The sequence below is a fragment of the Numenius arquata genome, chromosome 10 (genome assembly GCF_964106895.1).
Source record: "Numenius arquata chromosome 10, bNumArq3.hap1.1, whole genome shotgun sequence".
Taxonomy (NCBI): Eukaryota; Metazoa; Chordata; class Aves; order Charadriiformes; family Scolopacidae; genus Numenius; species Numenius arquata.
The window spans coordinates 29,461,082-29,483,456 of NC_133585.1; the positions used below are offsets into that span (position 1 = coordinate 29,461,082).

At 41.9% G+C, this 22,375-nt stretch overlaps 1 protein-coding gene across 1 annotated transcript in view; it reads left to right on the top strand.

Moving 5' to 3' along the window:
* Positions 1 to 22,375, top strand: part of RNF150 (ring finger protein 150) — a 122,764-nt gene that overhangs the window by 80,500 nt on the left and 19,889 nt on the right. The window contains exons 3-6 of the mRNA XM_074154771.1: positions 1,120 to 1,191; positions 1,597 to 1,679; positions 9,494 to 9,590; positions 16,235 to 16,445. Of these exons, the coding sequence (XP_074010872.1) occupies positions 1,120 to 1,191; positions 1,597 to 1,679; positions 9,494 to 9,590; positions 16,235 to 16,445 (463 nt within the window). The remainder of the gene's footprint in view (positions 1 to 1,119; positions 1,192 to 1,596; positions 1,680 to 9,493; positions 9,591 to 16,234; positions 16,446 to 22,375) is intronic.

Consider the following 22,375-nt stretch of genomic DNA (forward strand, 5'->3'; position numbering starts at 1 on the left):
CAGCTCTGACTTTGAAGTTGACCCAGCCTTGAGCAGGGGGTGGGAGTACATGACCTCTCAAAGACCTTTCCAGCCTGTGAGTCTGTCTCCAGATCGCCTCGTGGTTGGGTTAGCACAAGTCAGCACCCAAGTCCTTGGAGAACTGGTACAGGCACAAGCTCAGTAGCACAGGGTGCAGAGGAAGCTCTGCTGGCTGAGCAGTACTTGTGTGAACTGCCCCATAATGTCCTCAGCCTCTTGCAAGAGGCAGGCATCTCCACCTTCAGCGTTTGAGAACAGGGTGTTTTGCGTCAGGCTGTTATTACATACTTTAATCCTGAGTGGCTGTGACCCTGCCAGCACACTAACAGTGTTTTGGAAATATGGGAGAACAGTCAGAAACATCACATGGTAAGCAATTCATGGTCCACTGGAGGGAAAGATAGAAAGGCAAAGAACAAGCAAATGGTTATGTATGGATAGGATGTTACTGCAGGACTATATACTGCTTAAATGTAAGACACTGCAGATGCTTTCACCTCATTTTTATACCTTGCATTACTCCTATAAAGTAGGCAACTCTGTACTGCAGGAAAAGAGAACAGCAGAGAAGATTATTCATGTTTTTTGTGGTTAACAAATCAACAGCTCACTTTCAGCACTTATGTCTTGTTGAAGATCATGAACTAATTCTGGAACAACGTAAGAATAAAGACCTTCTGAATATTAAGTGTTTACTCTGCTTACTAGCCCAGGCCTCATTTAATAATGTCTTTTTCACAAGTGTCATTAAAAAAAGAGGGAAGAAGTAGGATACCCAAATACTGGACTTGTTACATAAGTTGTTACTCACTGGAATAGTAAAGGTGGTGTAGCATCATGGTGGGCTCACATGCAGTCTCCACCGGAACTCCATTGGAGTAGCCTTGCCTCGCCGGCTGTGGGTTGCCAAGGAGCCCATCATACCTACTGTGCCCTCATTGTGAATACCAGTATGACTGATCTCATCTGTTTATATTGGTACAGCACTGTCCTGTTCCATGTACAGTCACTTCAGATTATTAAGAAGCCTAAGGAGAAAAGGTGATGATTTCTGCGTGAAGAGATACTCTTTGCTTAAGAGCAAATTTTGTATTACAGCGCCGGCTTGGAGATGCTGCAAAGAAAGCAATCAGCAAGCTGCAAGTCAGAACAATCAGGAAAGGTGATAAGGTAATTTTTCAGATTGCTCATTACCAAATGAAACTCTGTGCTGAAGATTCCTTCACACCATTGGGACAATGAGGCAATTGCTTATTTAGCTACTGTGTCCTTCAGGCACACAGCAGGGGGAGGAATACTGGTAGGCAATTTACAGATGGAGTAGAGAGAGAAGGTGATTCTGTGATGATGGAGAAAATCCTGAAAGTTAAAACATGCTTTCTAAGTCTGTATGCTTCCCAGGGCAAGTTTCCAAATAGAAACATGTTGGAAAATCTGACATGCTTGTCTTGAAATGCATTATTGGATTTGCAGTATGCACCAGTGACTGTTTTACTTTGTCACATAGGCTGTTGTATGAAGAAATTACCTGACAAAATCAAAAAATGAAAATGATGAATGTTCTCTTCCCTGTAGGAAACCGAGCCAGACTTTGATAACTGTGCTGTTTGTATTGAAGGCTACAAGCCCAATGATGTTGTCAGAATTTTGCCTTGCAGGTAAGTTGAAGGCTGAAGGTGCTTTTAGCTCTGATAGTTTCTCTATTTCAAGACAGGCTCTGTTCTCACAATATCACACTGATGAGGTTGCCTGAGAGCTTGGGTGAGTTTATCATTTTGATTTGTTCAAAATCTGTTGGTAAAGATATCTGAAATGTCTCTTTATTCAACATGAAGTGAAAGTAGTATTAATGGTGGCAGGAACCTGACCTTAGCATGATAGTCAGAGATTTTGTCTGATTTGGACCTATTACAAAGTCTTCAGCAGGATTTTTAAACTAAAAGTTTTGATTCCTCTATTTTCCTCACTGGTTTTATATCAGTCCAGAATAAGTGCCTTAGAAGAATTTGCCCCTGACTTCAAGGTGAGCCCTGGGCACAGCAGCCGGGGATAGAGCAGGCTCCAGCTCCCCATGGAGCTACTTCTTTTGCTGTCCTGGGCCATGTCCAGGTGCTGAGAAAGGCACGACTTCTATCAAAAAAAACCCAAAACAACCCAGCCATAAAAAGAGATTTGCTGAGTAGAAACAGTGAAGCAAAAAGGGAATGTTACAAAGACCACGTTATCTACTGCTGCCATGAAGATATTCTCAGGCATGCGTGACATGGAGGTGATAGAATGAGCCCAAAAGCTCTTCTTTACTCTTTTCTTCCCCTCATGTGAACATGCCCTGTGCAGCACATACACTATCAGTGATGTGACACAGGAGCACAGCTGTATTGATCTCTCTGTGTCGTTTTATTGTCATCTGTGAAGTGTTAGCTAATGACGGATTTCTCTAAGGAAATCAGTCTGTTAGGAAATTTCCTTGGAACACTGGTTCCTCTAGGAGAGCAAGAGCAAGTGTTTCATTTCCCCAGAAATAGGAGTCTCAGGTTCTGTACATACAGAGCAGAGATTTTTTTTTTTTTTTTTAATAGCTTCTTTCTTCTCCTGGAGACATGTTCACTGGCTTGAGAAACTGAAATATTTGGGTTTTTTCTTGCTATGTTGTTCCCTAGTAGATACTTGAATGTTACAAGTTTTCCATTTCTGTTCATTCGTGTGACCCATTAAATCTGTTTACTGCCATAACTGAATGGCAAACAAAAAGCAACAGATTAATCATAAATTTGACCTACTGTAAATCCCCCACAATGACAAATTGCATGTGAACTCTTTTTTTTTTTTTCTATGAACAGACACAAATGCCTCTCTTCGTGAAGGAGAAATACAGAAAAATGAGAAATTACCAGAAAATATGGACCTTGGTTTGACATCGAGCCTGTTTTCATAGAAGCATAATAAAGTTGGGAAATTTTGCATGGTAGAGACAGGCAGTTTTTGGGGGTAGTTATACAACAGCAAAAATATGTCTAAGCTCTAGCTTTCACTTGTGTCTCGCCTCATAATTCAATGAGGCTCCAGTCAGACTTTGTCATCCACAGTGTTGAGTCAAGCAGAGTGAATAGGAAACACATAGTTAACAGGTGATGTTCAGTTCTTGGCTGACTTAAAAGGTCGCCTAGAAAATGACTCATGCTAAAAGGGTAGCAGCAGCAGAACTGTCTTGTAAAATACTCACAGTTTGAGCCTCAGCAGTTTTGAATTATAAGAACTCAAAGATCTTTCTCAAGCAGCTACTCGACAAATCCTGGCTTTCCCACTACACAAATTGTAAGGGCAGTATTTTACACGTTCGCATGGGTTTGGAATTCCAAAACAGGAAATGGTAGTCATGATTCTTTCTGCTGTTGTCTGTCTCATCTCCTCATCAAAAAAAAAAAAAAAAGGGTATATTAATTTCTATCTCTGTTAAGTGAGTAGGAGAGTGTTATATCTTGATAAAGACCTACAGACTCTGTAGGTTTCTTCCTCCAGCATCCTCAGTTAAACTGTGTGCAGTTTCTAGTATGGGAACCTCGTTAGACCGCTGTTTAATAAGAAGCTGGCATTTTGCCAAGCCTTACAGAAGCCAGAACCATATGACTCCAGTGCTGACTGACCTTAGTGTTTCTATCCAGGAGGTGCTCAAGATATAGAACTTTTTACCTGTGAAGCCAAATGTGCCCCAAGAGCTACACGTGAGAGATGCTGCTTTGTACTGCAGGCAGCACTGGAAAAACCACTGCCAGCAAGCGCACTCTGTGTAAAGCCCTGTATATCTTGAGATTTCTTTTTAAGGCTGGTGGAGCCCGAGTCACCTCAGAAATCTGGGCCACAAATCCACCAGCCAATATTGCAGTTGATGAGCTTTGAAGTCATATAGATACATGTCTGCTGGTACCTATGCTGTTTCCCGAGATGTCCTCTCTTTTCTCTTGGCAGAGAGCAGGCACTGGGAAAGCCTGTTACGTATCCTGCTCTGGAGAGCTAGGAGGAGAATTCCAGTTAACTTGTGCTTCTTCCTCTCTGTCCTCTTTAGCCAGCTCCCACAACTGACTGAATTAATAAACTTCACTCTACAGAATGTATTAAATAAATAAGGACTGACACTTGATAAAAAAGTGTTGGCTTGCAGCTGGTTTTATGTTTAATGGTAGCAAGTATCACTGAAGTTATCTTTGAGGGCACTGACACAACATCAAATATAACAGAGTTCATTGTTCCCAGAGTGACATCGCTTGTCATAGCCCTAGTTCCTTCTGGTTGTCCTCCATCTCTAGCTTCAAAACCCCTTCCTCTTTTCTGCTGTCTTTGGAGAAGTTACTGGTGCTGCTGCTCCCAGTGTGTGCCTTTTGCTAAACTTTTACTAACTTTACTGAACTTCTACAGAGAGGCAAGACAATTCTTTCAGCCTCATCTCTACTGAGTTCTTCGTAAGCTCTTTTTTTCGGTTGTTTCATTTCTGTCACCAATAAATGTGCTTTCTGACCCCATTATAGCTTCTTCCCCTGAACTTTCACTCCATGAACAACTGTGATTTCAGAGACTGCTTCATTCCTTCTTTCTATTTTTATTAGGTTCCTGTGAAAATTATTTCATCACACACCTTCTTCCCTTTGATTCCCTCCTGTCGCTTACCATCATCATCATTTCTTTTATCAAAAATAAACAAATAATACTGTACATGCACCCCTAAAAGCCCAAACATACAGTGCTGCTCAGTCTCTCACCAAAACCTTTCTCAGTCCTCTGCTGCAGCCCTATGTCTAATCCAGGCAAGTGGTGCTCTTACTCAGGGTCTCTAGGGATGTACCTCTTTTTCTGCTTTTGCCTTATTCTCTCTTAGCTCAGGCTTTTCTTCTGAGAAAAATTACATGACTTCTAGGTTTCTTTGCCTGCAGTCCGGAAAGTTGGGATTAGGAGGAGAACAGTTTCCCTTAACCTGGAAAAAAAGCTTCTCAAAATTGTTGGCAAGCTGAAAGCTTTACAATAGTTTTACAACATCCAACTATTATTATAATAATTTTGGGCTGAGCCTGAAATGAAGATTTTTTTTTTTTCTTGTGTGTTTAAAATTGCAGCTCTAAAGAAAATTTAAATACATTTCAAACAAAAGTAATTTCCAGTTAAAAAATATTAAGTGCTGTTTAGGTAATAGTAGGTGAAATACTGTGGGATTTTGAGGTTCTTTTTCTTTCTTTGTGCTCTGTGAGCTTTACACAGCCGTATGCAGTCCCAGAAGAGTGCAGGAGGGATCCCAGGAGGCCACCACCTCTGAAAGGCCCAGAGGCACTGGCCATGCACATGTCACTCTTGGGCGGTTTTTTCCAACACACTCTGCTGTCTCCCGGGATGAAAACTCTGCATATTCCCCTGATAGCTGATTGCGGTGCTTCGCTACCCTGACTGTGGTGAAGCTTTTCCCATTGTGTGACCTGGATCTCACTTGCTGCAGTTTAAACTCATCACGGTGTTGCTTATCCCTAGGAGAGGTGAAGAGCAGTTGTTTCCTTTCTCCATATGGAAGTCTTTCTTTTTTATGAGGATTGTTACGACATCGCCTCTCCTCCCGCCTTTCTCTCTCAACTAATCAAATACAGTTCTTTTGAGAAACTTTTCAACCCATCCAAATCTATGTAGTTTTGCAATGCATGTGGTTGCACACAACAACAACAACAAAAGAAAACACCACGTATTTTTTTCTAGCTCTGACTTTAATTGTCAAAGCCATGTACCGAGCCTGTGCTTGAAACATCTCTCTTACTGTCTCCCTGTATGGGTCATTCCTTCTGAACTCATCCATGATGCCTTTACCCCCTCCTTCCTCTTAAAACTTGCATCAGTCAGAACTGCAGAGGGAGAGGGATTTTTGTTGCAGCTGATCTTTTTACATCTTTGTCTTACCGTGTGACAGTGAAACACTGCAGTTGCTCTCTCATCTTACTTTGTGCTGACCCTTATTTTGCCTGAATTTGGATGGTAAACTTAGCAGGACATCAAACAATTCAAAATTTGTTGCAAGCCATAAGCGTGTGTATAGTGCTGTAGCTAATAAGGAATAAAATAAACTTTCAAATCCAAATTTGCAAAGCCAGCCACCTCACTTCTCTGCACAAATGTTTACATGTTCAAAAATAGATATTATGAGTGCTCTAATTGTATAATGCAGTACAAATATTTAAAAATGAAAATCTTTATCTGATTTTCAATAACATTCAATTTTTCTGTATATTTCTGCCAAATAATCGAGTTCCTTCTGTTGTACGTATTGTCTGAAATTAATACAGCCATAATACACTGTGCTAATTTAGTATTGAGAAGTACAAAGTGACATGATCTGTAATGTATTTAAATTACTTGGCGCTAGTAGGATTTATTTTAGAATATTGTTTTTTGAAGCCAACTTTAGGAACACTAAAGTTCAGTTTTTAAAGTCTTAAAGGCATGAAAGTTCCAAGCTTTTGGTGACTAACAAACATTATGAAATGCTGTAATATGAACCACAGCTTGACTGACTGAGGCTTGCAAAGCTTGAACTTGAGAACAAAAGGAGGCTTTCTAGTCTATGGTAAAATGACTTTATAGAAGTAATGTATTTTTTTATCCGAAACAGATTTTGGAAATCTATTTTCTTCAAGAGAATAATAAATCTCTCAGATTTTGTAAATGTACTGATTATTTTGGCAGAAATGTGCTTCAAATGTTTGCATTTAAACATATTTCTTTATGATATTGAGTATATAATTAAACAAAACCAATCACTATCAAGAATTTCAGTTATTTCAAATGGCTGCAAATCAAGACATTAACTTTCAGTGCCCTCTGTGAATTAACACACCCAAGGAATTGTTGGTTAGACTTCTAATTGTAAAATTAAATGTGTCTGAGGACTGTATCTTTATGCTTTCACCTGAGATGAAAGGAAGGAGCAGGACAGAGACCGAAATTTGGTGCATTGTGGTTTTATATCTAGTAAGACAAGTCTTGTTTGGAAGGAGGGTTGTGAGTTTCAGTAGCCTTAGTAAAGTAGTGGTTTACACTTCAAATATACTTCACCGTACTTCATTTGTGTTAATCATGTTGACATACAGGATCAGATGAGGTTTGACAAAGTTTGGTTTTGCAGCCAACTGATATAATTAGACTAGGTCGAACTTCCAAGAACAAGATTTGCCCTTTCCCATAGTTGTGTGAAGTCAGACCAAGTACAGGAATGCGGTAATTTGCCACGCAGCTTTGTTTCACAAAGGACCCATTTCTTCTGGAAGTAATGAGAAAAAACATCGCAGCGAAAAGAATAAGATTCTGAGATTTCACACAGTTTTGGCTTTGAATTTCTAGTGTTATTGAGGACTGCAGCCAGCTAGTAAGCCAGCCAGCTAGAACGTGGGCCGGTATCATGTTAGTAAGAGCCAGGGTTGCAAATCAATATTGGTGAAAGTGCACCTCAGTGTCTTCCATCAAGTTGAAAGGCCATGTGTATCCCCTTGTGCGAGAGAGGCCACAACACAATACAGCAGCTGACCCATTTAGCTGAATACGTACCACTTAAATATTTTAAATTATTTTGGTGCGTTAAGTGATTAAGTGGTGCATTAAGTGAGAAGAGACAACTGAGAGGGTACCTAATCAATGCTTATAAATACATCTAAAGTGCAGGAGTCAAGAGGATGGGGCCAGACTCTTTTCAGTGGCGCCTGGCGACAGGGCAAGGTGCAATAGGCACAAACTGGAACACAGGAATTTCCACCTCTACATGAGGAAAAACTTCTTTACATTGAGGGTGACAGAGCACTGGAACAGGCTGCCCAGAGAGGTTGTGGAGTCTCCTTCTCTGGAGATATTCAAAACCTGCCTGGATGTGTTCCTGTCCGTCCTGCTCTAGGTGAACCTGCTTTGGCAGGGGGGTTGGACTTGATGATGTCCAGAGGTCGCTTCCAACCCCTATGGTTCTGTGTGTGTGATTCTGGCTTTCTCAGAGGTTACATTTCCTCATGGAGCAGAGCCTTGGGCAGCCATGAGCTGTCTCCACCTGCGGTGACCGGATGGGTTTGTGTGGCGATGCTGCTTGAGCGATGCACGTGGGACGGTGGCAGCACAGGGAAGGGCAGGCTGGGGACTGCTCAAATGTTAAAGTTCAAGCAGACTGAAGCGTGGCTTCCAGACTCTGCCAAGTGAAATGTGGGACACCTATTGCAAGCCTTAGAAAGGAAATTTTTGAGCTGATCTACCTGGTGTTTCAAAACAAGCAGATTAGTCTTAGTTCGCAAATTTTGGAGCAAGATTTTGGAGCAAGAATTGAGCCTCATATTTCAGAATAAAATACTCTCAATTTTGCTTAAGTTATTAAGTTATGTCAGGCAGTTGGACTAAGGTCCCTTTCAACTGAGCTATTCTATTTTACTCAATTAATTGATAAAAAAGATTTTTAGGAAGGCAAATCGATTTTCAGTTTCCTACATGCCAGTGTAATTTCTGAGGCTGTGTACGTGGTAGGAAACTTTCCTCCTTTTCTTCAGAAGGAGTGGAGCTGAACAAACCTCACTGCCTTGGGCTGAGTCCTGACTGGTCGACTTGGCCCACTCAGCAGCGTTGCTTAAATCCCGAGCCCCACATTCCTGTGTTTTGTAACATCTGTCCTGTATAACCACAGGGTAACAGAATACGTTCACAAGAGGAAATATAGTCTGTCAGTCAGGTACACACAATAAATATCTCTATGTCCAATCTCAGTTTGTGTCAGGTGGAGCTAGACAAGAAGCTTTTAGTTCCTCCACCTGTATAATGTCTAAGAAAAGTGGCCCCCAGCAGCCACAGGGCTCTGGTAGTTGCTTAGTGGTCACTTCAAACGGAGCATGGGATTGGCAACAACCCCTTCAGGGCTGGAACTGTTTAGGAGCTCACTCTGATGGGCAACTTCTAAAGAGCAGGAAAGTCAGGGAGAATATTTTTGAAAGCATCACCCCGTTTTTTTTTCCTTTTAAATGAAAAGTAGGATTTATTTTTTTTTAATTCACTTTATTTCCTTATGCGTGCATCCGAAAAAATACCAGACCCCCAATGGCTTCATATTTAAATTATGGGTAATCAGGTTTGTCTGTAAAACCATTAAGAAACACTAATGTGGTTTTTATCAGCAAGCAAGTTTTGTTTACTGGCAGCCTTTAAGATTTAAATAATATGGGGTTTGCTGATGCATTTTATGTATTTTTCCTAATTCTCTAATTATGTGCATATTGTCTTTATCAAATTCGGTTGAGTAACACTGTACTTGAAATGCTGCAGAAATAATTTCAGTCTTGGGCACGTAGGATATAGTTTTGCAGTCCTTGCAGAGGTCACATTTGAAATACACTCACTTTTACTGAATTCAGAAGAAGTTTCTGATATTAAGTATTAAATTGTTCTGTGGTGGATTTGAATTAAAATATCCTGTTTTTCCTTGCAGGCATCTTTTCCACAAGTCCTGTGTAGACCCCTGGCTGTTAGACCATCGTACCTGCCCAATGTGTAAAATGAATATTCTAAAAGCTCTAGGGATCCCGGTAAGCACGTCGCAGAGCAGCTGGTCATGGCAGAAGGGAAACACCAGCCACTTGGATGTATCCCTAGCCCTTTGCCTGTCTTCTCTCATCCTACTCTTCTTGCCATGTTATTGATATATTAATTGATTTATTAAGGGGAGTACAAGCTGAAATGTCTGACTCTACCTTTCTCCTGCGCCCCACTTTTATTAGCAAGGAAGAGTGTGTGTATGGGGGTCAGTTTGGTGTTGGGATTTCTGTGTCTGTGGTTGCCTGTTTTGTGAAGGAGAGGATTGTTTGCTGATGTTTTGGTAGATTTATAGATTCTTTCACTAGGTTTTGTTTGTGTTTTAAATCAGAATTGGGTTTATTTTTTTAATCATGCTCTCAGTTCAAATCTCAAAGCAGAAGGTCTGCAAATAAAATTTTCCCTGCTATATTAGTCCAGGACAGCTAATTGCTCATTCTGGGGAGGCAAATCTTTTTTTCTGTCACATTTCTCTTAAAGTCTATCTGTAGCAAGCTCTGTACTCCTAATTCCAATTAGGGAGCCTTTCTCCCAGTAACTGAGCGTGTGGCAGACCATATGACATATAAGAATTTGTTAAGCTCTTTGATATTTGGAACATTCAGATGTGGTTAGAAGCTGCCAAAGCAATTGATCTTTTTAGGTTGCATGTTTACATTCAGATAGTGCGTGTCCTGGCTGCCATACAGTTTCCTAACCGCAGGGGCTTCTCCAGGAAGGAGTGAGTCACTTTCTCACACCGTGCAAGGCTTGCCACGTGATAGTGAAGCTCAATACTGAAACACCACCGGTCGGTGCGTTAACAGGTGCTGTAAATACCCTCCCCAGTTACAGATGGTGACATGCCAGCTCACATATGAAAGAGCTATATAAAGTACAATAGCTCATGTGAACATATTAGGGGAGCCAGTGCAGCCATTCCCCAAGAGTTCATTTTTATGGAGACTAGGAAGCCAAGCAGGTTGCTGCAGAAGAGGTTCCGTAGCAAGTGATGAAGTATGTTTTTACTGAAGTAGGCAGATATGTTAATCAGCCTAATCTAAGCTAAAAATATGCAATGGGAAAAACGAAGTAGAGCATAGGGTAACATAGGGTAACATGTCATTATACTTGGGCTACTTTTTCTGCTAAGCTTGTGTATTATCTTTAGAATATTAAAAGATGATACAACTGTGAAATCAGTATTTAAGATGTGAGGAAAGGCTGGAATGAAGACTGGCTCTGCCATTCAGCGTCTCTGCACCTAGGCTTAAATACAGAATTTTTTCCCCAAGTTCCACGTCTCAGTTCACAGGTCTGCCAGTGAACAGTTACCCAGGATTTTGACACCTCTTCTCTGTAGCCAGTATATTGTTCCATGGCTTTCTTCTGCGCCATGCAGGACCACATGATTTCTGCTCTCACACTGGTCCATTCCCATGTTTGCCCAGGCATTTCATTAACATGGTCTTCATCCAGCTTCATAATCAGGAGATACAGACAAATCAGACCTCCACTTTTTGGAGGCCTCTGGTGAGATGTTAAGATCTTTCCAGAAAGTTTAGTCCTGTCAGTCAGTATTTACATCCAGAATACTGCTCTCACTGACTTCAGTGACAGCTGCTGAAGGCTCAGTGTGTCCGCAGGCTGTCTGGGGCTGGGTAAATGGAGAGGAAGGGAAAACACGCCCAGAGGCCATGTGTAAAGGTTTTGATTTACATGACTGGCTTTTACTACATATGAACAGCTCTGTAATGGCAGGTATAGGACCTAATTACCAGGAATAATTAAAAGTGCCATTCAGTTTCCTCAGCCATCATTTCTTTTCTCACAGCTCCCTGTCTCATTCTCTCTGTACTGCATAACAGAAGGGGCATCCATTCTGCTCCCCCCAGTGAGAGCTTTCCGCATGGAGCTTCTGTGGAAATAATTGTACTGAGCATGTAATAAAAGATACTGCTGTAACCAACATAAACAACTGGGTCAAATTAAGATTTCAGAATCAGCCTTAGTGCTGGTCTGTCTTAACACTACAAATCAAGCACTTGGATGTTAATGTTCCACTAGCAAAGTTTGCTTAGAGGGTTTTATTGTATGAATTTCTGTTCTAAGACAGCAAACTGAAAACAGCCCACTCCATCGTTTGCAGGAAGCATTCTGGCTCCCACCCACATGGATCATTGGTTAGGTTCATGAAGGGCAAGCTGCATGGTAGAGCCTTACCCCTGGAGGTGACTTACAGTCAGAGCTGTTGTCCATGGGAACTGGGAGCAGATGGTAGCCTTCGTGTCAGGAGTTTCCTCTGGCTGACAGCAAAGGAAGTAGAAGCCTAAGAGCATCTGGTAGCTTGGGGGTTAAAAATTCCTATGCTGCTACCAGTTGCTCCTCTTTCTTTGTTTTTTCTGCCTTCTCTTTCTAAAATATGCCTCAACTCCTGTCTCTCCCTCTCTTACCTCATGCCCTTTCCTGCTTCTCCTCTGCATAACCCCTCCTTCCCAGCCTTTATCCTTTTGAGCTCCTGCCCTGGTGTCACTGCTCATGCTTCCTGCTCAGCTCACAGGACCTGTTCTCCACTCACCCAGAAGTTGTGTGTCCTCACCCTTCTCACTGCCTGGCATCAGCTGAGGACAGCCCAGAGTGGGCATCGGTTCCGTTTGGTGCTTTCTGGTGCCACTATGAGCTTCCTGGCACCATGCAAAGCCCTCTTCTCTTTGGAGAGTGTGGGTCTTGGTCCTGAGTAAGCCACCAGCCTCTATGAGCACACATGAACTGATATTTTCAGAGGCTCATAACTTAGCCAGATGTCAGAAGCCTGTTGTGGGAAAGGATGTTTCCCTGGAAGAAGCTGTAAAGCTCTAGGGCTTCTCAGTGAGAGGTGGCAAAGATTTCTGTAGAGTGGATAAAGCAAAATGCCATTCCCTAATCACAATCTTGAGTCTCGCTGAGCCATCTTAGCTAAAATTTCCACACACGGAAAAGCAGCCTTAGGCAGGCAGCAGTCTCTGATGGGAGTCTTGAGCACAAATTTGCGAAAGTCCTTTTGCAGGCTTTTACAATAGAGGGAATGAGGAAATCTTACCATAGGCAGGGCTAATATGGTGGTTTTTTTCATGCCAGCTGCATCTTTGTCCTGTGGTTGTTATTAAAGAGCTGGCTCGTGTGACTGCGGATATATTGTGCTTCATTTAACAGGAAGACTCGGGATTTTCCAGGAACTGGTTGGTTAAAACCCAAATATCTAAATGTTTCGATTCAATTCACATCTAAACTCTCCATTTACTTTGTAACAGAGACTTCAGATATTATCCGCCCTCAAACCAGATTCCTCAGGCTGCCGTGAGGCACCAGAGTGACTGCACTCATTTTCACAGTAGCTGAGCAATCCAGCATCTCGGCTTTTCGCCGTGGCTCTTTGCAGCTCCAGAGGATTATTAACTAACTATCTATCAGCAAACACTTGGTGTAACCCTTTCCACTGTGTCTTTGCTGGTGAATTCAGCTCAGGCTATACCTCTTTTGGCTGTAATATTGGAAGCGAATTATCGGTGAAACTGTCTTTCACTTTCAAAAAGTTACATTGCTAGTGGGGTGATCCTATCACGTAAAATAGTTTCCCTCTGCTTCTCCCCCTTTTCTGCAAATATCTGCTGGATATGCAGACAGCTGCATTTTTGGCAGCAGATTGGATGACTTGAAGCTATTCACTAAGAGCCTTAGCCAAGCCCTCAGAAGTCAATACAAAGCCTTCCCTTGACTCTAGTGGAATTGTGCCCTCAAAGCACTTACATGCAGGGAATGAGTGAAACCAATATAATTAAACTTAGCAAATGTATCTGGGTCACTCTGACAGCAAAAGCCATAATGTATTTTTTTCGATCAGTATTTCATATCATTACTTTTATAGTATGCTGCTTAGTTTGGGGTATTTTTTCCAACAAAAATGATTCAGGAATAAAGAGATTAATTATATTGAGCAATACTATTTTTGCATCTTTAATGTTTGGTTTGGCTTTCAATTATAATCCCCCATTTTTAAAGGTTTAAAAGTTAGTGATAAAACCCCATTCTAGGAATAACTGGAATCAGAGCAAAGGACAGACAACTGATCCCCTGACAAAAATTTGAAATAATTCTTCCTAGAGTAGAAAAGAAAAAACACAGGCTTTTTTCCTTAAGATACGCTGCCATCAAAGCTAAATTTAAGTCAAAAATGAAATTCTGAAAGCATTTGTTATAACAACTACGGGTGAGGGAAAGAATGATAGATCTAAGGAATAATTTTGGATCCAAGTCCTACGTATAAATGATTGGTATTTCACTTAGAAAAGTATTGGTTCAATGAGTTTCATTAAAACCTGGTATAGCTGAATGTGCCTTTATCCCACTTCTGAGGAGCTCTCGCTGCTTGTGGATTACACTGAAGCCAGACAATGACAATTCTAATTTTTATCCCAAACTTCAGTTTGTGGATACAAGTCACCTGAGGATTGTTTAAAACAGCTGCTTTTTTCATAAAGGACATTTGTGAAATAATATTTATGAGGTGGCAACAATCAGATAGGGAATGAATGTGAAAAGAGAAAACGTGCTAAGTTCCTGGTTCTGCAAAAAATGTAAGCATATGGTAACCTTCTATCCCTGAGTTCAAAGGGATTAGTCTTGTGCTTAAAGCTAAGCCTCTGCTTAAGTCTTTGCTGTGTCATATTTTGCTTTGGTTTCTAGGTGCCTGCTGTTGGAGATAGGCAGGTAGTGAGATTTTCAAAACTGCCTTAGCAAGTGAGACAACTAAGCGTAGCAAAAATCAGATCCACAGAGCAGAGCACACCTCCTCTGACTTTAGCCATCCGGATGTTGGATTTCCAGTCCAGGAGCTTAAGCCCCATCTCTGCTTAGTGCTGAGCAGTGGCAAGGCAGAGGGGGCAATTCATACCACATAGCTTAGGGTGGGATGAATCACACAGAGAAATTGTCTCAAACCATTGAAGTTAGAGGAAACCTAAGTGACTGATCCAGATTAGCTGTCTGACTCCTGGACAATAAAGATAAATGGGAACAACTTTCAGTGGTGCCCAGTGACAGGACAAGAGGTAACGGGCACAAACTGGAACACTGGAAGTTCCATCTAAACATGAGGAGCAACTTCTTTGCTTTGAGGGTGGCAGAGCACTGGAACAGGCTGCCCGGAGAGGTGGTGGAGTCTCCGTCTCTGGAGACATTCAGAACCTGCCTGAATATGTTCCTGTGCAACCTGCTCTAGGTGGACCTACTCTGACCGGGGGGTTGCACTAGATGATCTGCAGAGATCCCTTCCAACCCCATATCATTCTGTGATTCTGTAACTTACCTTGTTAAATTAGGAAAAGTGAAGTTATCTGTGTAGTTACAGCTCAACCTTGCTATGTCCCTCTGTTATTTTGCAAGCTTTACACCCTTACACACAGCATCCTTATTTCTGATTTAGCCTTGGTTTTGTTACAATACATTAAAACTTCAAAAGCCATTTCTTGTAATAGTTATGCAAACCATTTTTCTCCATGCCTTGCAGGGAGAACTAGACCTTCTTCTATGGGCAAATGGCACAAGAATCAGTTTCCTCTTAGAGGAAAAAGAGCTTTTTTACTCACATGTTTTTCACCAGTGTTAATGGGGAGCTCAATAAAAATTGCTGCTGTATCAATGGGAGCGTCAGGCTTAAAACCAGCTAAGAGACATCAAGGGTAGAAACTATTCTTGGATATAATGTCTTTGGACAAATGATCCTCTTTGCTGCCCAGTGCCCGCTTGAAGTCTCAGTGCTCTTCATGAACAGGTGCTCAATGCTAAGGATACTGTGCAAAAGGTGGGCGCCACAGCCCCATCTTATTGCTTCCCTGTAAGGTCAATGGAAAGGCAGACACTTGACTTGAAGAGCATGGCTTATTCTGGAGGTGTTGGGACATTCACTATGTAACTGCAAGAGAGAACTTGCCGAGAACCAGGTTCTTGGTCTCTCTGAATCAGACAGCAGGAAAGACTAGGGATCAAATAATACTCTTCAAATACACACTGTTGCTTGTTTCTTTTCTCATAATTTTATTTTGTAGGAAATATAGCATTAGCTATAGTTATTAGCTATATGGTGTTAAAAGACTTGCCTTATAAACAGCTTTAGCTTCTATTTTTGCACCTCACACATAGATGCACCCCCACAGGCAGTTTCCTTGAATTCCTATTCCTGAAAGCTCTGATATTGGCTCTATAAAATGTATGTTTAGGGAAAAGATAATCACTGCCCTTCAGCTACTGTCTCTGTTTACATTTGTAATCTGACTCAGCAATCTGCCTATGTTGAGCAGATCATATCAATAAGTGAGATACTTTTTTTTTTAATGTGCATTCTCCAAAATGCTTTAAAAAGCATAAATAAGAATATTTAGAGATTGTAGGTGACACAGTTTAATACTGAATATTTCCAATGTGTACTTTGGGTCTCTCTTGCAACAGATAGTATTAAGAAGTTTTAAGTACATGCAAACAAACAAACTGTGCGTGTTTATTCATCATATGTTGCTATTTTCAGTACTGAAAGAAAGTGAAAAAACCCTAAAGAAGTGGGAACAGGTAAATTAAATCTTGTTATCAGGTAAAAGCTCGATTTTCTTCCTTTTCTTCCCATTAGCCAAATGCAGATTGCATGGATGATATACCTCCAGACTTGGAAGCGTCCATAGGAGGACCTCCAACCAACCAGATAACGGGAGCCAGTGACATAACAGTGAACGAGAGCTCTGTAGCCCTGGATCCCCCGGCGCGGACTGTGGGAGTACTACAAGTCATCCAAGATGTGGACTCCTTTCCCCAGGTTGGGGAGGGTAACTTCACAACAAGCAGTAAGTTCCTCTTTCTGGCAGAATTTGCACTGAAATAAATGTTTAGAAACCCGAATCACAAACCAATCCCTAGTGCGGGAAAAATGGCCTTTGAGGGCTTTATCACTGGAGCAATGGCCTTTAAGCCCAGCGGAAATCTACAGGGTAAGTAAATTTAAGCATCATCTCGTTCTGCTGCACTGCAAACACTTCCAGCTTGTGTGCAAATCAGTGTGTTGACTGGCAAACTGATTGAGTCCCCTGTGTGGGCAGAACAAGCTATTTCAGTCAACACAAAACAATATAAACTTTATAAACTTACATTTGTCTTCAGATACTGTTTATAGTAAGTGGTCCCATTCACCATGATAACCTGCCGCGTATCATTTGGATTCTTTGTGAAGCAAATTCGTGCATGTTCTTTCCTCGCTGAGCTACGTGTTACCACGTGGAAGTTATTCTTATGGGCTTATCATAAAATAAACAGTGAACACAGCGATCACTTTTACTGCCCTCAGTCAAGAAAAAAAGAATGTTGAATTTTGGTTTTGCCTTTCCTTTATCTTCCTACATCAACTGAAGCTCATCTGGTTACTTAATCATACTTGAACTTCTCATTTCAAAAAGATTGATGATCAGAGTTCCTGTATTTGAAAACCTGAGCCTAGTGAAATGATGCTGCCAATTTGTACAAAAAAAAGGGATAATTTTGGATGTTTTCAATGTGTTTAGTTTTCACTTGTTTAAGGGGCACCATTTGAACTGGTAACTCTCAAAATGTCTGCATGTCTCCCTGTTCCTGAAAGTGATGTTCTTTGTTGAAAATCTACTTCTGACAGCTTAAAAAGAGTGTTGTCAGATGTTTTGAGTGAGGATTGTATGAGTCTAAAATTCTGATTTTTAGGTAAAATAGCAGATCAGTAAAGAATACATATCTGTTTGATACCAGTTGGTGTATTAGTATTGACAAGACTATTGTAGAAAATCATCAGATATACTTGAAGGGAGGTAGAGGAATGTGATAAAATATAGGTTTGCACATAGAGTCAGCATAGGTCCTGGAAAAAATTATACATTTTCAACCCATTTCTAGGTACTACTTTGGGCCTGGGCGTGAAAAAGAAGGCAAGTAATAATATGATGTGTAAAAGGTAGGAGAGAGGTGAGGGGACTAGGCTGAAATGATTTTCCATTAGTCTCCTTGCTCCGTGGAGAGACTTGATAATGACATTTTCCCTCATATTGCAGCCAGTGTCATGGCAGTGAAAATGACTCCTGGAAATGATGGACTTGCAACCATAGCCGCAAGTAACCCAGCAGTGGATTTTTAAAGTCTCTGTTTGTGGATTAAGTACTGGCTTCACGTTTGGTCCTTTTGTGATCTAAGTCCTGGAGCCAGCACGGGGTGAGCAGTTAGAGGCCCAGCTGTCATCCGTGGCCATCCTGTCAGCTGGTGGCATACAACTTTCTCAAGCCTCCTTGAGTGCTGGCAAGAGCCATTCGAAACGAGATGTTATTTTGTTCCTTCCAGTAATTGTTTTTAAATGCATTTGAGGCTGATTTGAATCACGAAGGAAAGATTTTACTTCATGGTCCCACAATGTAACTAAAGACTGGGCTGTACCCTCTTAGTACTCCTGAAGTGAGTAGCTCCTATGGCAGATAATTACCTTTGTCCTGCTGTTCTTTACGAGGTCTGCTATTGAAGTTGGGAAGGAGGGCCATGGTGTGCCCTTTACACCCACAGCTGCATGGCACATGCTGAGAGGAGCCGGCAGCCTGGTGCAAAGCCCAGCACTAGGAGTAGTCTGTGCTTTTCATCCCAGGATCTTGGCACACCAAGAAGAAGTTCTTCTGGTTTGTCATCAGGGGAAACAATGGTGTTGAGGCAGCCAGGGAGCACAAGAGCTCGATAACTCTCCAGTTACACTCTTCCCCTCCAGTTTTGTTTCCAGAGTCTGCAGAAGGATCAGTGTCAGTCCAAACACATTTGTTTTTCATTTTCCAAGTTGCCAGCTAAGTGACTGGGTGAAAAACTTGCTCTGAGCCAGCAGAGTACTGCAGAGATGCTTTATTTTGCCTTCGTGCCCTCTGTTTTTCCCCTTGCTTTTTACTGACATTGGGCAGTAGTCGCTAACGCTGGGCAATCCTGAGAGCTGACGGCAGAGCCCATGGACAAGGAACTCACATTAAGACCAGTGGTCTGTCCAGGCACACAGGTAATGAGACAGCAAACCATGGAGCTTCAGGAGATCTCCGTCACCTGAAGAGGCTGGCCACATGGTCTAGGGAAGGACTATGAAAAATGAAGTTTCCCTGGTTATTTGAGAGAGAGGGAGAAGAGAGCAGGGAGAGGAAACTCGCAGATGGCCTGAGCTCCGGGAAGGTTGTGAGCCTCACACCATCACAAGAGTGGCTGAGGACTCACTGCCAAAACCAGAATGTTCCAGTTGTTTTGTGAGGAAAGAGGAGTCTCAAGAAAAGCTCAAAGGACCTTGGGAGCTTCACAACCCTGGTGTGTGCCTGTCTATGCTGCGCCTGTCACACACAGTCACTCAGAGAACTCTGGTTTAATGCTTGGTTAGCTGTTGTCACTCACCCATCATTGATAGGTAGACATGAACCTTCATCGGGATTTCTCAGCTCAAAGTGGAGTACGGTACTTGAGTATTAGTCAGTGGTAGGTGCGCAAGTCTACATGCTGTCATCACCACATCCAAAGTGGCGCAATTTGCAGTAGTTCTCAGCAGCAGTGCCGTTTGGTCCCTTTTTGCAGCAGAGCTGCAGCAAAGAAGATGTCTTTGGTTAGGAAGTAGGGGCTGAGTTCCAGCAGTGATGGGAATTTGTCCCTCCAGCTGACTTTATGTGGATTTGGGATGTTCAGGCACTCTGGAAGGTAGAACTTAACGTCTTAGGCAGCCTGAACTCTTAAGCCAGTGAAAAGGGAACATCCAGGACCACTGTATAGTTGTGTTGTAAAACCAAATGCTAACTAAATCAGAGAGCAACTGTAGGCTAAATAACTGGGTCATAGCTGTCATATAGATGGGGCTTTATAGGCATTGTGTCTGTTTATTGTATTCAGGGATTGTATTTCTCATTTCCAGAATCCTCAATAGTTACAAAACTGCAGAACTTGCTGAGCGTGCCCTTTCTGTGAACTAGCCTGCCTGGGAATTTGTGAGCGATGACGCTGATTGCTCCTAGGAATCTTTGCTGAAGTTGCTAGGTTCTGGCCTCTTTATATAGCATTAGTGACAGGAGCATACTCCAAGGCTGAATTTGTGCTAGTTTTTCTTCCTGCTGTTGAATCTGTGCAGACTGCCTCCAGTGCAGTCTTGACGTGGCACCCTGTACCCAGCACCACAAGTCCTTGCATCCTTCCTTATTCCTGGCAAAATTCAGTGGTCTAGGAGGTAAAGAACTTGCTGCCTTCTTTCCACCCACTTCTGCAATACTTTTTGCTAAATTGTGGTTGCATCCTTTTTGTTTGTTGATTAATCATTCCAGTATTGTTGTCTTGTTTGGGGTTTAATTTCCCTTTCTGAGTTTCCAGTGAGTATTCAGAGCCAGAAGGGCTCCCACAGTGTGTCTGGAGGGAGGATATTTCCAGAGTACTGTTTGCATCGGGTGAAATCCTGTCTCCATTGAAATCTGGTGGCAAAGCTCCCACCTACTTCACTGGGGCCAGATTTTCATTTCTGGAACTTGGCCAGGGCTTTTCTTTTTATTTCTGTGTGTACGCTCAGCAGACATTTCCTTGCTCTCCCTCTCTTTTTCCTCCCCATGCTCCCAAGCAGATAATGTCTTCCATGGGACCCTTGGCGACGTGGTGTACTATGAACATCTGGATGGGACTTCATTTGGGGGCCATCCCTAGGGTTCCTCACTAAACCAAGCATCTCCTGTGTGGTAGCACTGAGCACTTAAAAATGGACCATCAGTCTCTCTCAGCTGCCTTCTACCAAGATCGAAGCCTTCATCAAGTCCCTTGGGCATATCTACAGCCCAAAGTCTGTTCAGTATTTAGTCTCAGAGACTGTTTGCTCTCTGTGATGGGATTTTGTGCAGCATCCTGGGATAGTATCTTGTAATTTGATATTTCTGTAATCAGTTGCTGAAAATGGATGGGTGGAAAAATTGAAAAAACTTGAGTTGGAAAAAGAAGAGGGGGAGGGAGGTTGAAAAAATTGTGTGAAATACACAAATTCATCTCAGCTGAGTTTTCTGCTTTGACCCTATTAATTTTCAGCTCTCCAGAGGGTATGAAAGAAGATAAGCTAAGGATCTTTTTTTCCACAATAATGCATCATAGCAATCTGTGTTGCCTAATTTTTAGTAGTAAGTTGTACAAAATGCTAACATCTTTGGAAATTTCAGTGCAGGTGGAATTTCCTGCTCTGCAGATGATGTGAGTGTGAGCTGGACTTTGCTAAAATTTGAAGTTGGAGAAGTTTTGAGCTGCACCGGCTTTGGAGGAGTGGAAGGTGGATTTGGGATTTGAGGAGGACATTGCAATATGCTTTGGGTCAGGCTCAGGTGGGATTGAATGATATGGTTTAGAAAGGTAGTCTGCTGGAAAAGTAGCACCTAGATATTTTAAAGGTTGTATGGTGACACTTGCAGGGGAAAAAGTAATTACTATTTTTTTTTAAATCTTCTATAGCACCCATGGTCATTCGTCTCCCTCAACCCATGTGACACTTGCTAATTTCTGCAGCACATAATGTGCACTGCCTGAGTCTTTGCTCACTGTTGGTTAATACCTCTAGTTTTTCAATTTAGACAAGGTTTTATGTTCTCTTCAGCAGGGTGTCTCATCACACTGCTTAAGGCCTAAGAAATCCCACCAGCACTGTCTCTGTAGTTGGGGGAAGATCCATAAATAATTCTACTCCAGACATGGGCAGGGGTTTTAGTATGAAAAACAACAAACTCTCCCCCAAGGTCTCATATTGCCTGCAAAGTCCACCGAGTTTGGAGGGCTGTACAGCAGTGCGGGCAGTCTAGAGAACACCAGCAGTTCTTCTTCTGCCTCTCATTTTCTTCTTTACATAAAACCCTGTCAACATATAGCTCATCGTGACTGTTAGGACACTTTCAAGTCTCTTTGATAGCTCTTCATTAAATCTATTAATATAACTTCTCAAGTAATTATTTTGATCTGTATATGTCTAAAATGTCTTTGTGAAGAATAATCAGCCTTTGGAAGTGGATGAAAGTGCATGATAAGAATCTGATCCACTGTTGTCTTGCAAGCACTTAACTGTTCTTCCTTGCTATTAATAGGGTTTTTTTTAGGCAGAATGTAAAGGGGAGGAAAAGCTGGAAAAACTCCCTAGACAGTAGTTAATATGGAAAGTTATTAACACTTGCATTAGCACCTAACACTGCCTTGGAGACAGAATACTGATGGGACCTAGTTAAAGATCGAGCAGATTGGGTCCCATGTGCCTGGAGTGTGACATAAGCCCTGTTGACTCTGTTAAAAGCTTGTGCGGATTTTGCATTACATAGTTATCATGGGCTGAAAATTCCAGTGAGCTGAGGTCCTAGATTCATTTTGAGACTCACACCAGTGCCAACATAGCATTGGTGGTTTGAAAGTGTCACCAAGTGAAACCTAACTGGCACTAAAAATGTGCTCTGGATTATTACATGCACCCACAAGACTCCTACCAGACTCTGTGAACGGACAGTGAAGTTTTCCTGCTACAAAACTGTTCTTCCTTTCCATATGTTAAGATGGAAAATACAGACGAGGTGTTTCTGTAAAGCCAATTGCAAAAAGGGATGTACAAAAATGCTGTGAAGCAAGGAGCAGATTTAAAGTCTAAATTTGTTTTTGTTTTCTGTTTCACATCTGCCACGTACATGGACAGTGTGTACAGAGCGAGGATGAAACCATCGGTTCCCAAATCTTCTTCCTTCCCTACAGACACACTGAGCTG